This window comes from Pinus tabuliformis, chromosome 4_2, assembly GCF_031772625.1.
Source record: "Pinus tabuliformis cultivar Carrire ecotype Pingquan chromosome 4_2, CPIR1, whole genome shotgun sequence".
Lineage (NCBI taxonomy): Eukaryota > Viridiplantae > Streptophyta > Pinopsida > Pinales > Pinaceae > Pinus > Pinus tabuliformis.
The window spans coordinates 1,104,553,113-1,104,568,170 of record NC_142304.1 but is presented as its reverse complement, the minus strand read 5'-3'; the positions used below and the strand labels follow the sequence as shown (position 1 = coordinate 1,104,568,170).

At 34.6% G+C, this 15,058-nt stretch overlaps 1 protein-coding gene and 1 pseudogene across 2 annotated transcripts; both read right to left on the bottom strand.

Annotated features, from left to right (window-relative positions):
* Positions 1 to 4,054: 4,054 nt before the first annotated feature.
* Positions 4,055 to 8,556, bottom strand: LOC149173532 (E3 ubiquitin-protein ligase RZFP34-like). The gene is made up of 8 exons (XM_089424640.1): positions 8,510 to 8,556; positions 6,189 to 6,276; positions 5,978 to 6,037; positions 5,671 to 5,703; positions 5,486 to 5,562; positions 4,832 to 4,948; positions 4,656 to 4,697; positions 4,055 to 4,549 (listed from the first exon to the last, which is right to left on the bottom strand). Exons 3-7 carry the CDS (start codon positions 6,029 to 6,031, stop codon positions 4,688 to 4,690), a joined length of 291 nt encoding a protein of 96 aa, XP_089280766.1. The 5' UTR covers positions 6,032 to 6,037; positions 6,189 to 6,276; positions 8,510 to 8,556; the 3' UTR covers positions 4,055 to 4,549; positions 4,656 to 4,687.
* Positions 7,717 to 13,743, bottom strand: LOC149173531 (nucleobase-ascorbate transporter 7-like; annotated as a pseudogene). Its single transcript, XR_016259133.1, has 10 exons — positions 13,241 to 13,743; positions 11,613 to 11,710; positions 11,224 to 11,409; positions 11,011 to 11,111; positions 10,816 to 10,894; positions 9,322 to 9,381; positions 8,938 to 9,122; positions 8,743 to 8,839; positions 8,391 to 8,596; positions 7,717 to 8,287 (listed from the first exon to the last, which is right to left on the bottom strand). The product of XR_016259133.1 is annotated as a nucleobase-ascorbate transporter 7-like (transcript).
* Between the last annotated feature and the right edge of the window lie 1,315 nt (positions 13,744 to 15,058).

Genomic DNA, 15,058 nt, shown 5'->3' with positions numbered 1-15,058 from the left:
CACCCTCTCTTTAATATTCATGCTAATTTTATTTATATATATGGGCAACACCTTTTACTCATAATAATAATCACAAAAAGTATAGTAAGTCTATCAAACACTATTCTTTTTATATAGATAACTTTATGGTTTAAGAATTGTTGTTTAACTTGATGGGAAAAAATGATATTTTCCCTATGGGTTTGATTTTCCTAATAACAAATAAAGAGCATATAATTTTTGTATGATATTTTCCTCAATCTATTATAATGATATTTTGTTATTTGTTTGAATTTTTTTATTTTTTAACAAGGCCGCATAGCTAGCGTTCCATGTGGCTTAGTTTAATTATTGAACTTTGAAAAATACTAACCAACTATTTATGACATATATTGGATGGTTAGGATCCAATTTAAAATGTGTTTTCCCCTTGTATTGTGGATTATGTGTAAAAGTAATGAAGACTTTTTTCTTTTCTTATGCATATTATTTAATACTTGACAAAAATCATTGAAGCCATCGCATATTATTTCATGTTTTTCATCAATCAAGAACAAAAATTTATCACAAATGTATATGTTTAGCATGTTCACCCATTTTAAGAATATACAATTGGAGATTTGTATTCGCTTAGCATGTTCTCCCATGTGCAACTTTATTATTTATTTGCAAATATGATTGAACATTTATCTTTGATCATTTTTTACAAAAAAAAAACACATGGAACCAATGAAATTTTTGTTATAAGATTAATTGCATGACAATTAATAATATTTAATATAATATTAATAATTATGCCATTCAAATCAGTGTTAAATTCAAATTTGGTGTATTATTTGATAAAGATACTTTGAATGCTATATATATATATGGCATATTCACCTATTTTAAGAATACACAATTGGAGATTTGTATTTGCTTAATATGTTCTCCCAAAGTGCAATTTTATTATTATGTTAAAATACTAAAAATACTAAATTACATTTCAAAATAAAGAATAATAATTTGTGATTTTATTAAAAAGTCATGCGTGCGTGAAATGTTAGCTTCGATTTTGCATTTCACGGAATAATACGTCATATTTTTCATAAATGTTTACGAAACAGAAGTTGCTTAGGATAATTACACTATAGGTTTGTAGTTTGTGTACTTAAATTTTTAAGCTTTGAGGTAAAATTTTCTAAATATTACAATACATTTTCTATTCTAAATAGTTAACATGGTTAGAAGCTTTTTATGATTTATTAGAGTAAACGTTTGCAACATATAAAATATGTTTTAAAAAAAACATTACATAAATTAAGATAAATTGTTATTCTTTGTTGAAAATTTTACATCCAGGAATTTTATATGTTTAAAAAAAACATTACATAAATTAAGATAGATTGTTATTTTTTGTTGAAAAATTTACATCCAGGAAGAGAATACAAAGAGAATGAACATGTTTTTTCCCATCTTAAATTTACTTTATAAAATTTGATGAATTAAAATTCTTTAAAAGGAAGTTAATTATTTTTAAACATGGAATTGGTGTATGAGATTTTCTTGTTTGTGGGATAAATGACTTACTTTTGTGTAATGATTTAGTTTCCTAAAGTCTACATAGTCACACATACTCTACACCCCTTTGGAATTGAACCTGTGACTTCTTAAGAGGAAACACATGCTCTTAACTATTAGGCCCACTCAAACTATATTCTATATCCTTTCATACAAGAAATTTTTACATTGTGGGAAAACTTATCATAACTTAGTTGTCAAACTAAGAGTGGGGACATCAATCACTAGCTACTATTTGCAAATGCAAGCTGACTCATCATTGTTATTCAAGGAAAACCAAGCCACACCGAATTACGTGGCTAGCACTGCATAAAGAGACAGGCTTTGACTCCTACCAAATGTCTTTGGGTATTGGGCTATAAACCTATTTTCCTTAAGCCATAACCAAACATTTTTTTTTAAACATACCCAATCACATAAAAAAATTATATGAACATATATAATTCACCCATAAAAATATTATAAAACTAAAAATAATAAAATAAAATAAAACAAACATTTTTACTTTTACGCATTGATGTTACTTTTACAAATAGATATTACAACGCATATTAATCTCGTGATTGGTGCGTAGGTCAGGTCACTTTGATGAAGATTAAGTATGGCCTAGATATCGCCCATTTGAAAAGTTCGTAATTTACGGAAATTATTTACTTGTTTCATATGGGTATTAATGGTATGGATAAGTATTTTATTTGAAAATAACTAGCAATTGTCCCAAAAGGTACAAAGAGAGGCCGATAGGATTATTAAATTAGAATTCACTTACTTGTTTCATATGGGTATTAATGGTATGGATAAGTATTTTATTTGAAAATAACTAGCAATTGTCCCAAAAGGTACAAAGAGAGGCCGATAGGATTATTAAATTAGAATTCACTTTCTTTCTCAGATAGTACTCCCTTTGTGAGGATACAGTCTCCATCTTCATTCTAAACCATTACTAATCTTCTGTAAGTAAGATAGGTATCAGATTCAGTTGCAAATCAAAAACTTTCTGGGTAGATTACATGATGCTCACAATTTTAGGAGCATGGGAATAAAATATATACAGAGCTGATGGATGAAAGATAGATTTTGGAATGATAGGGCTTAGAATAAGTGAGAAAGAATCCTTCCAAGGGCTTCATCGCGATAATGGGAAGACGGTTTATAAACATACATTTCCGTTTTCTTGACATAACATCTGTAAAGGATGTGACAGGAAACTTCTCCCTCATTCCCATATGTCAACAAAGTTGCAAGCAGTGAGATATTCAATAGACAATTACACTTCATGATCCGCCTTTGCTGCTTAACAATAGAATAACTCTTAGTGAGACCATTTCATTAATTTATCTTAAGACCATGGGGATATTTGAATAATAAATCAGGGAATTTGCAGATATTGTTTAACAAGTTTCGGAATCCAATTTAATACAAAATTTAAATAGCAAACTTGAACTAGTTTTGTAATTGGAAGCCAGACTTTTCAGAAGATATAGCAGAAATTCATTACAATTGCTAATAGTAACTTAATAGAAATATTTGCATTTAAGCAAATAACGAGAATATCTTGTGCGGACTAAAAAGCAGGAAGGAATTCTGGTTACACATATATTATCATAGAAATCTCAAGTTGTTTAAGTGTTCATGTATGAGTTTACCATGCCCTGTTCTTAATAAATTGAATTGGATATTCACGCTTTCTGTGTCATGAGGCATAAAAAGAACCCATAAACTCAACCTGAGTAAATGTGAGATATATGAAACTGGATTTAGGCTTTTCAGTTGTATTAAATACTATGGAAGCATATTAATTAATTTAACAGTTTCCACTGTGTGATGGTATATGAACGACAAGGTAATTCCATCATAGAATATAAGACATAGGATCTTCCAAACAAATTTAAAAAGGTCGGTAATACCATTTATGGACCAATTGATAACTTGTGTTTTTTACAATTACCTTAACCAGTGGTCACAATTACAAAATATTCAAGTCAGTATCATTCCCTTTGTTAAGATCACTTTCTTTCTCAGATAGTACTCCCTTTGTGAGGATACAGTCTCCATATTCATTCTAAACCACTGTTGATAATATCGGCGATATTCGGAAATATCGCGATATTTTCGGCAAAACGATATATCGCCGAGAAAATATCGCGATATTTTCTGTTTTGAAAATATCGGCAAATATCGGCAAAATATCGCGATATTTTGAAAATATCGGCAAAATATCAGCTATATTTAAAAATTTGAAAAAAATATTTTTTATGCTTGCCGATATTTGCCGATATTTTGCCGATATTGCCGATAAGATATTTTCTGGACCCTCGCCGATATTTTCCCGATACCGATATTATCAACACTGTTCTAAACCATTACTAATTTTTTGTAAGTAAGATAGGTATCAGATTCAATTGCAAATCAAAAACTTTCTGGGTAGATTACATGATGCTCACAATTTTAGGAGTATGGGAGTAAAATATATACAGAGCTGATGGATGAAAGATAGATTTTGGAATGATAGGGCTTGGAATAAGTGAGAAGGAATCCTTCCAATGGCTTCATCGCGATGATGGGAAGACGGTTTATAAACATACATTTCCCTTTTCTTGACATAACATATGTAAAGGATGTGACAGGAAACTTCCCCCTCATTCCCCTATGTCAACATAGTTGCAAGCAGCGAGATATGTCAACTCTGTTATGATGTTAACAGCCGTAGAGTAGTGCCGCAAAAACTCAGCGGTTACAATGAATTTTTACAGTATGCCACTGCATAGCAATTTGCAGTACAACTGTTTTTCATGCCACATAATCAGTGCTAAGGCAACCTTACAAGTGGTAAAGAGGGATACATGAATCTGAACATTTGAGAATATCAAAGATGAGATCTACATGAACTTGCAGAAGGACCTCCCCTGGTCTGCCGGGTGTTATAAGAATTGCAACTTTGACACTTGTGTGCAACAATGTGAATAATTACTTCAGAAGTTACTCCACAGTCATTGCATAAGATTCAAACCTGTTCAAATGACCGACGAGAAAGTGGTGAGGTATTTTCTCCCACGCCACTAATGGGCTCTAAAATATGCCTCCAAATTATACCACATTAACATCAGACAACTTACCATTTTGTTCTGGTAAGCTTCAGGCATTGGAGTCAAAGAAACCTACATGACAAAAAGAAATATCAGAATCCACTCAAGAAACTTAAAAAATCAATTGCCATTGGACGAAAGAAAATTTCAAATATGAGAAATCAAAATTAGCAAAAACACATATAATAAGCTACTCTTTATACAACCCATTGCAAGTTGACTTCAAGATGTTCATCTTGTCGACAATATCTACCTCTCGATCAAGTTTCCCCCACAATTTAGACATATCACAGACAAATTTGGAGCACACTGGACAAGCAAATCTGCAAAGGACAAACAAACATGTTAGAATGGCAAGAAATTTGAAATAAAATTAAAGCTGCTACAAGCTGTGACCACAGATTGCTAAAGAAGGTACCATCAATGGGCATATCAGTGCAAGTATATCTAGTATTGTGTAATAGTATAGGTAGACTGGAAACAAGAGGTTGTGAGCCAGGGCACAAAACAGGCCACATATGAAACTTACTGAAGTGTACCTATAGGATAACGCTTTAGGACAATATTGCGTGTAAAGCCATAGGTGGACAAGAAGGGGATTATTGATCATGTGGAATAAAATCTCAATACAGGGATATGACTATTCCAGAATTCTGATAGACATGAGCAAAGCTAGTTGATCATTAAGCGAAGTCAACTGATTTTTGATGGACATGAGCAAAGTCAACTATTTAACTTTTATCATATCAAGCATATCAGGTATTATACATCCAAACCATCTTTTTATAATTTTGTAAAAGTGAAACTCTCTGTTTTCCTAAACCAGAACTATTAAACCTGAAAAGGCATTAAAAACGTACCTCATCATCAAAGAAATTGCATTTTTCACAGAAGTACTTTCCCATACAAACACCACAAGTAACACGATTTGCTGAACCTACAAAATGACAGTGCATAATCATTTTTAAAATAACTCAAGAAGCATTATAGTGTTTACCTCTAAATTTTTTGCACATTATTAAAATTAAAAAGGCTCAGCTCTTACATCTTGTTCAGTTCTACAATGTGAACAGATAACCTGCATACATACAAGAATAACTATAAATAACAAGAGCAATATACTGCAAACATACGAGAATAACTATAAATAAACAAAAGCAATATAGTAATCCAGCAAGTTAGATAAAATTTGCTAGATAATTGACCATTTATCTTTTGAGAAGAATAAAAGTTAAACCTTTACATCTTTCAAATCTACCTTCAGAAAATTACAAAGAATACATATTGTTCAGAGCATTAAGATAAACATCATAATGAATAACATCTAACTGGAAAACAAGATAGAACCTTACCTTTCGAACTTCATGGCGCGGTACATTATGTCTGTCATGTGGATGGACATCCATTGAATTCTGTTCAGATATGAGATCAGACCATACTATACCCTCACAAATGAAATTAGAAGAGATGTAATTTTATAGTTCTATTTTAACAAGTATATAAACCAAACACAACCGTTGAACTTGAAATAGCTACGAATGAAGTAAAGAAAAAGAAGCATACTTTGGCCTCATTATGACAATTCCTACAGTCAAAGACTTCATTACAAGACGGAGCCCTTATTTGGCATCTCCGGCGGTAGTGTGAACATCTGCCATCAATTATCAGTATCAAGAAAAGACACATCAGTAAAATCATCCCTGTAAGACACATTTTTCACCACTTTGTAAGATGCATGGAGATACCAATAAGAAAATATCAAAATTATATATAATAAATAAAAGGCATAAATGTTACATTAAACAATAGTGTATTGAACATCTCCATTCTATTTCAAGGAAGAAATACCAAATACAGTATGGGTATGCATGTCAAACAATGTAGACGCTCACTACCTTAAATATTTATGTTAAGGACAACAAATGACCAGGATGAATTCCTTGACAGTTAAAAACAGAAATTTCATAGCCCCACGTTAATGAATGCTATTTTTGCACACTTCAATTCCCTGAGATTCATTGTCTTAGTAGAAAGTAAATTAAGCTGAAGAAAATAGAGAGACACACAGAAATACTCTTCTCATGTTAGCAATACAAAGAGGTCACTTTAGCACAACCTCTTTTCTTGTTTTATGAGATGAGATAGGTTTGCTTATGGCCAAAGGGATAAATAGAACAAATATGTGGGATACCATAGCCCCGCATAATATGTTATGGTTTTTCAGCTCTAAAGAAGATAAAGTTAAGAATTGAAATTAGTTCCACATAAAGAACACATGCACCAACTATAGGTTTCCAACGTTAGCAATAGAGAGAATCCACTCCATTTTTTTTTACCAATTAAGGAGAATGCCCAAAGTTTCTCCTCCTTCAATTAAGGAGAATGCCCAAGTTTCTCCACCTTCAATTAAGGAGAATGCCCAAAGTTTCTCCTCCTTAAATAGAGAACTATACTTGGTATAATGAAAGAACTAAATCATAAAGAAAGGTAGTTGATAGCCAGGACAACTTCATTTTGACACAAGTGCTGTTCTATAGACCTCGCTGTCAGAGAGAAATTTGAAATAAAACTGACTGCATTAAAGGGTGCCAACAGAAATTTATTGTTGGGTTTAGGGTTTATTGTAATTATGTGGATTACAGTAGCACATAATTACTCATTGTTCACAGAAAGTTCCCTTACTACACTAGTTCAAGGGTGCTATAAATAAGTACCATGAAAATGTCGGGGTTCAATTTATTTCATTCACCATATATTTTCATGATATGGGCATATTGACTTCCATATATTATCATGGAAATCTCAAGTTGTTTAAGTGTTCATGTATGAGTTTACCATACCCTGTTCTTAATAAATTGAATCGGATATTCACACTTTCTGTGTCATGAGGCATAAAAAGAACCCATAAACTCGACCTGAGGAAATGCGAGATATATGAAACTGCATTTACCACAAGGTTCTCTTGTGCAAGACTAATGGAAGAAACAAAAATATGGAGCAGCTTTCATAGACAACTGCAGAGTCCAAACCTAAACAATTATGCAAACAATATAATCTATAATTACTATTATCACTTACTTTATCCCATCCCTCATTCACCGCAGCTCACAAGACCTGTTCACAGCTATCCATAGCTCAATTCGAACATCATAGTATAAATACGGAATCCAATCCACTATTTCAAACCCTAATTGACAAAACCTCGAAGTCTAGAGCTCGATTCCCTGTTATTTACACGAAGGTAGCTCACATGAATTTTTCACTGGTATCCCCGACTCAATTTGCAGAAATTCATAAAGAAACGGAATCTGTTCCACTGCTTTAAACCCTAATAAACGAAGCCTCAAATTCTAGAGCTCGATGCACTGTTCTTTACACAACGACAGCGCATCAGACCTGTTCACCGCTATCCACAGCTCAATACGCAGAACATCATAAATAATAGGTAATCTGATCCACTGCCGTGAACCCTAATCCACAATACCTGGAACACATTAACATGAAATTAGCAATGCAAAATCCTAGACTAGGGAAAATGAGAACAATATCCTAACTTGAGTTGATTATCACCAAGAACAGAGAAGAATATCATAAATCCTGCTGATATCTGGAGCACCCTGCGACTCCCAACTCGTGTCAACCCCAAAAGACCTGCATTCTTACTGCAAATTCCAAGATAAGGCAAATTTCAGAGCTAGTATTGCCAGAAATGGGTCAAGTTGCAGCTAAAGTTGCCAGAAATGGGTCAAGTTGCCTGGTTCTTACACTGATACTGTGGACCCAATTCCCTGTAGAGAGGACCATTACATTCCATCAACGACAATGATACAATCTTCCAATTACCTGAAGCCATAAGGGTGAAAGCAACGCATCCCTTTCCTTACCTGCCAGCCTATACCACGACTGATGATAGATGGAGGAGGAGGTGTGGAACTTGCAAACCTTGAAACAACATAGAATGTACCAGTAGACTGCAAATTTATGAAAGAAAAAAAATAGTAGTCAATACCCAAATTTGATTTTAAATAGAAACCCAGAGATAACTATCAGAAATGTCAAAGGGATAAAGAAAATAAAAGAGAAGAAAGAATATCTGATATATGTCAAGCAGGCAGACCTCAACAAGAGACACAAATGCTGCAGCCATCATTGCAAAAGACTGTCCTCCATAAAAAACGATCCCTCCCCATTGAAATGGATATGGAACACTTATCCTGCAGAATAATAAAGACCATGCTGAGGCTTTGCATGAGAACGTACTGTATGAAATGACATGAAAATTAGTATGCATGCTTCTTGTAAGAATGCATACCATTTGGCACCACTAACTAGTCTAGAACGGTCTGTTCGGCAGTGGGCTTGGGTCCTTTGATGGGCATGCTTGTATGCTCCACCTACAGTGAGAATATGGGCATATGCCCACACCATAGCAACTGCAATTATGATCGCAAAACGCTCAAATAAAGGCTTCTTACGAGTCCTGATATGTCGACCATACTGAAAGGGAGGACAAAACAGTTTAATTAGTTAGTTTCATTCTGCAACAAATTAGCGCCACAATCTTTCCAATTACAAATCATTTAATACAACAGATTTTAAAAAGCATGGAAAGACTAGGAACAGGATATATGATATATATCTAGAGAGATACTCACTCTAGAAGTTTATACATAATGGTAATTGGTTAATTTCTTACCTGTGAAAAGAAGACCAGTGCAATAAGCTGTGGAAGCCCTATTTCAATGCATTTCCCCACCTGTAGATAGCATCAGAGTACAACACTTCATTTGACTTTTTTTCAAAAAAAGGGGATATATTTTCAAACAAAACGGAAATTCAAATAGAATAGATATTACAAAATATACATCCAAACATAAATTTGAAGGCAGGTAATATGGATATCCAAACGTATGGGTGTTTGGTGAACAGAAGAAATTCCAAGTTTGAAGTGAAAAACCTATCAATCTATTGAAAATTTCAAAACTGGTTTCGATAGGACCCAAAACTTATTATTGTAAATGCAAGTTTAACTGGTTGAAAGTTATAATAAAAACCAAGAGTTGGGCTATTAACTAATAGCTGAATAAACTGACATGATTTGGTTGAAGACATCTGAGGTCAATTTTAGTGAGTTAAAGTTCAGTGCATTGACAACACTTGAGTCGGGTCATTCTTAATATTTATGCTAGGCACTAATACTTTTACTGCATGCAAATATTTCTGAAATACATTTGAACCAATGAAGGGACTTCATCTATGCTAGCTACTCAAGCTAGAAAGTGTATCAGCTCAAGTAAAATCGAATCCACCGGATTCAAAAAGATTCAGTAGCTATGTCATTTAGTCATTATAGCTTAAATTTTCACAAGAGAAGTTTCAAAACAAACTGGAAATAATTCTTTTCAGAACTTACCATGATCCATTGTGAAACAGTCCAACTCCGAACATTGCTTATTACTAATGTGATTAATATTAATAAAGATCGTACATAATATGCTATTGTGTTAAAAATTTAAACCTTAAATATATATTAGACGATATAATTAGGAGTAAATCAGGACTAATCTAAGTCAAACATTTCTGAAACATTTTTTTATTCATAATACATTTCCCAAAAATATTTTCTGTTTCATCTAGTTCATGCAATATATTTCATCCTGAGTATCTGTGTAAAAGCAGGTGTTAAGTTCCAACCAAACTATCTGTCCAGAAATCACCTACGATGCAGAAAAGCACATACTGCCTCCATTCAAAAGAAAAGTCTGCAGATATCAAATCAAAATATCTATTGCTTCAAGATAAATGAAAGTCCAACAGATGGACCTTGTTTAATAGAAATAGTCATCAAGCCTGTAATTATCCAAGCAATATGGGTGCTATTCAAGTTAGCTAGCATACTTGAGCAGGTCCTTCTGTTCCAAACCAGTTGTAATCACACTGTAATTTTGAGTACCCTGCAGCTTTCCATATTAACTAACAAAAATGCTGGACTAGGGCACTCAAGCTTAGGAATTCTATGCCCATATAGCTCAAATGCAGTTATGGTATTCATTGAAACTTGAAGCATATGAATTCTCTTCAAGCAAATAGAAAATTTGTTTAATACCAAGTGAGTGCAATAGAGATCAGCTTCTGAAATAGAATTTGTTTAAGCCAAGTGAACATAACAGAAATGGTGCTCAGTGTCCACTTACCCCGGGAACCCAAGTTCATAGAGCCCAAGAGCTACAAGAGTTATTAGCGGAACTGCTGAAAGAGGACTCAGATACCTAACAGGCACCATGCCATCAAGACAAAAAATCAGGATCTACAGACTGTAAATCCTTAGTACATGTAGCAAATTTGCATGAAAATACTTGAGAAAATGCATAGAGATCAAACCAACCTTATAACAACAGCCTACAGACCACTGAATCCCAGGATGATTTGCAGAGCAGAAGCAACAATCAGAGCGCCCTGTATTCCTCGCATGGTATGCTTAAATCTCTACAGACAGATTGAGAAAACCAGTTTCCATGTCAGCAAGCAACTGGAGACTATCAACTACATCCACACAAAATTCTAGCAACGCCAAGACACGAGATAGACTGTTACATACGTCACCATTATCGAGAATGCCTTGGTTTCTGCCGGAACCAATGATGGAAACTGTAGGAAGGATAGGAAGGATAAAGGCATATGAGCCTCCTATAACAGCAGGCAGCCTACTACCAAATGTGGTTTGGAATAGTGTATTAAGACCTGCTACAAACAGTAATGTCTGGATAACTTTAGCCTTATCCTCCTGCACAAACATATAAATTTCAGTCAACAGCGGTTGGAGTGTAACCTAAGGTGAAGTCCAAGCTGGTGAACCACACATTTTTCCACAATTGAATAGAACTCAAAGCGTATCAGAATGGACTGCTTATATGTCCTCCTGTAATCAAATTTTAGGGTTCCACTGTCGTAGACAAAAAAGTGAAGTGGGTTGTGCTTTCTACTTACGTTGGAGCCACCCATCATAGGAACAAGCATCGAAGGGATGATAACAGTGGTGCCCAACATCACCAAATAGTGCTGGAAACCTAATAAGATGGCTTCCGCTGCAACAAAAGCAGTCAAATTTTCGATTGTGTCTAAACATGAAAAGCAATAATATGAACATCAAATTTGAAGTTTACAAAGCTAAATATGTATACAGGTTGGAGGTAAAATGCATTTGAAACAGATGCAGAGCGGGATGCGCTCATAAAACATGGAGACAATGTCTCCGTCAAAAAATTTCGGCAAATATAAACCAGTGAAAAACACAGTGAACTAAAAAACTATTAGCACCAGATCCAAAATAAGAGGCCTTAATATGAAAAACACTGTAAGTAAATACTTGGTCGCCAGTCTGAGAGGGCCTTTAACAGAAAAGAAGCATGTTCCAAGCACGCTATGGACATGAGTAATCAGCAACATGCTTTCTAGGAGCTTAATATGAAAAACAGAATAAGTAAACTTAAGTCTCTGAAAGAAACTTATCAGAAATAAGCTCAGAGAAGGATACGAAGATGGGCAATGGGCAAAAATGCTTTATACAACTTTAATATGGAAAACGGTAGTAAGTAAATGCTTGGTGGCTGGTCTAAGAGGGGATTTAAAATAATAGAAACAAATTCAGAGCAGTATTTGCAGACAAATAATGTAAAATGCTTTATAGAGCCTTCATATGAAAACCATAATAAGTAAATACTTAGAACATGAAAACCATAATAAGTAAATACTTAGATCGCCAGTCTGAGAAGAGTTATAGAAAAATATAAGGAAATTCGGAGTAGGACACGCAGATGGGTAAAGGGTAAAATGTTTTAGTGACAGCCACAGTCATAGGGGAAAAGTATACAGCAGAGCCAGAGGCACAGACAAATTGCATAAGATCAGTTTCATTGAAATATATGCATATAGAGCATACGCAAAATACCCTGCAAATAGTTCCAGTGCAAGATAGCCATATGAAATGGTGACAAAATGCATTGAGAGGGATTTCAGGGCAGAGGATGCATATAGATCTCGGATAAATTGCATTACAAACAGTTATAGAAAAAATTATTTGCATTTAAAATGTTTCCATTGCAAGATTTGCAGCAAGTTATTCACTGACTGAACGGAAATCAGTTGGAGAACAAGTTATGCAAAATAAACTTAGAACGGAAAACAATTGCAGAACAAGGTATGCAGAAAAATTAGGCAAAACTCATATCTAAGGGGGGTATGCGCACGGACTCGCAAAATGGATGAGAGAGAGCTTCATCTCAAGATATGCAGTTGGACAATAGTTAAACTACATCAGACATGGTTTCAGAAAACAGAGATGCAAATCAGTCATAGGCATAATGCATTTAAGAAATTATTGAGCAGGATTAGAAGTTGGGCAACAAGAAAAATGAATGGCAAAGAGCTAGAGCAAGATTTGCAGTTTGGGCCAAGCATAAAATGCATTGATAGACAAGGTTGAGCCATTATAGGTAACGGTAACTGTAAACCGTCTCCAGCTGGAAAACCTTATCAGTCTGAGACAAAACACATACAAGATATGCAGTTAGGTACAGAAAGCATTAAAAACCAGTATCATGTTAAAGAGACCATACGCCATGGAGGAGGATTGGTTATGCAGAAATCTATTCCTGCAAGCTGATCCTTGACCGGATGGGGCTGCAATTCATCAACCTTAGGAGCTCCGCCGCCGCCACCTCCCCCGCCACCACCACCTCCTCCTCCTGCCATACTTACAACGCTAGAATCTGCTCACAGAATTTTCTCCCGCACTCCCCAATCACAAGTGGGAACCGCTGCTCCAAAGTAATAGCCTCCCAGCGTCCCCTGTAATGATTCTGCCAGCCAAGAAAAAAAACAAAGGAAACTAAGCCTTCTAGACTGGCTGTTCACTCCAGCTATTAAAGTATTTACACATGAAACCTCTTTCCCTCCTCAAACAAATACCCCAAAGCAAACATTATTGCAGAGGGCGTGGAAGAGAACCTGAAGAGCACAAAACAGACAAATATGGTCGAAGAAAGCAGGAGTAATTTGTAACGATTTGTTCAGGAATTACATGAATTTGTAACAAATTTGCGGATATTTCTGCCGGCACCAGCGGCAAAATTCTCGGTTAAGAACATGACAATTAAAATTGAAGAAGATGGTGTGGGCCTGCTAAATGTACACGCCAGGTGTCAACATCTGAAACGAAAGGACGACGAAGGGATGACTGTCCACGTGTCAGCACGGGAGACAAAGGGACGACGAAAGTCTGTTCCAAAGGAAGGCCTATCGACCTAATTATAATGGTAATAAAAGAAAATGTAGAGGTTGTTGTTGTTGGTTTTTTTTTAAGGTGAGATTTTTTTCATAATTTAGTTGTCAAACCAGTAGCGAGGATAGACATCTCTGGCTGTTATGTGGCTGCTATCCGTGATTTCATGCTGACTTATCACCATTATTTAAAGAAAACCATGGCAAGAATAACCCACTGGTGGTTCGTAAGGGGGACAAACTTTCACTCCTACCACATCCTGGGCGGTTAACCTGTTTCCTTAAGTCCGAGGAAAAAGATCTCTTAGCCAAGTAGAAACAATTTTAGGACATATGAGAAAACGTAGAGGTTAGAAGATTAAAGTTAGTATTTTTATTAAGTTAAACAAATTTATATGATTATAAAAAATAAATATTTTAAATTGCAAAATAAATATTGGAAATTTGTTTATCTAAAAGCAAAGAATTTAACACCTACAATGATAATGATAATGTGTGAGTATTGAACTTTGTACAAAGTTAAATTTTAAATTCTCCAATTTTTCTATATCGAATGAATTCCAATTCCCATTCAAATTTGGCGAGTATGATTCACTATCAATCAACTTTTAGCAGGAGCAACAGATTGTATGATTGTGAAACTTAAATGTAAGGTCTAAGCCGTATGTGGGATGCATAGATTTTACTAAACTTTAACAAACTTTTATATAGAATTTTTATAAATGTGGTGAAAATTATTTTTCCTTTTTTCCAAAGTTAACTAATATTAAAACTTGTCGTTAGAAATTTTGTAAAAATGTGACAATTTGTTGTTTTTGTTTTTTTTTTAAACAAGGGGTGTTGCTAAGCAACAAGTCCCTGCCACAACGCTGAGAGATTGTAGGGATAGGCGCTTAGAAAATTGCTATTTGGAAATTATCATATGGCATGCATGCTTGGTCAAGCACGACAATAGACATTGTATAATATGGTGGGGAAGTATAAGGAGGCGAGAAAAAGACACCACACTAAAAATTGTTGACAAAAGCAGGAATGGACTCAATTGACCATAGGGAGGTCGAGTGTATTTTCCATAATGTCAGCTGAGAGCCACTAGTTATTATTGGGAGTCATGGATGCTAGTTTTCATAGTCGATTTGGCTTCGAATCCTTCG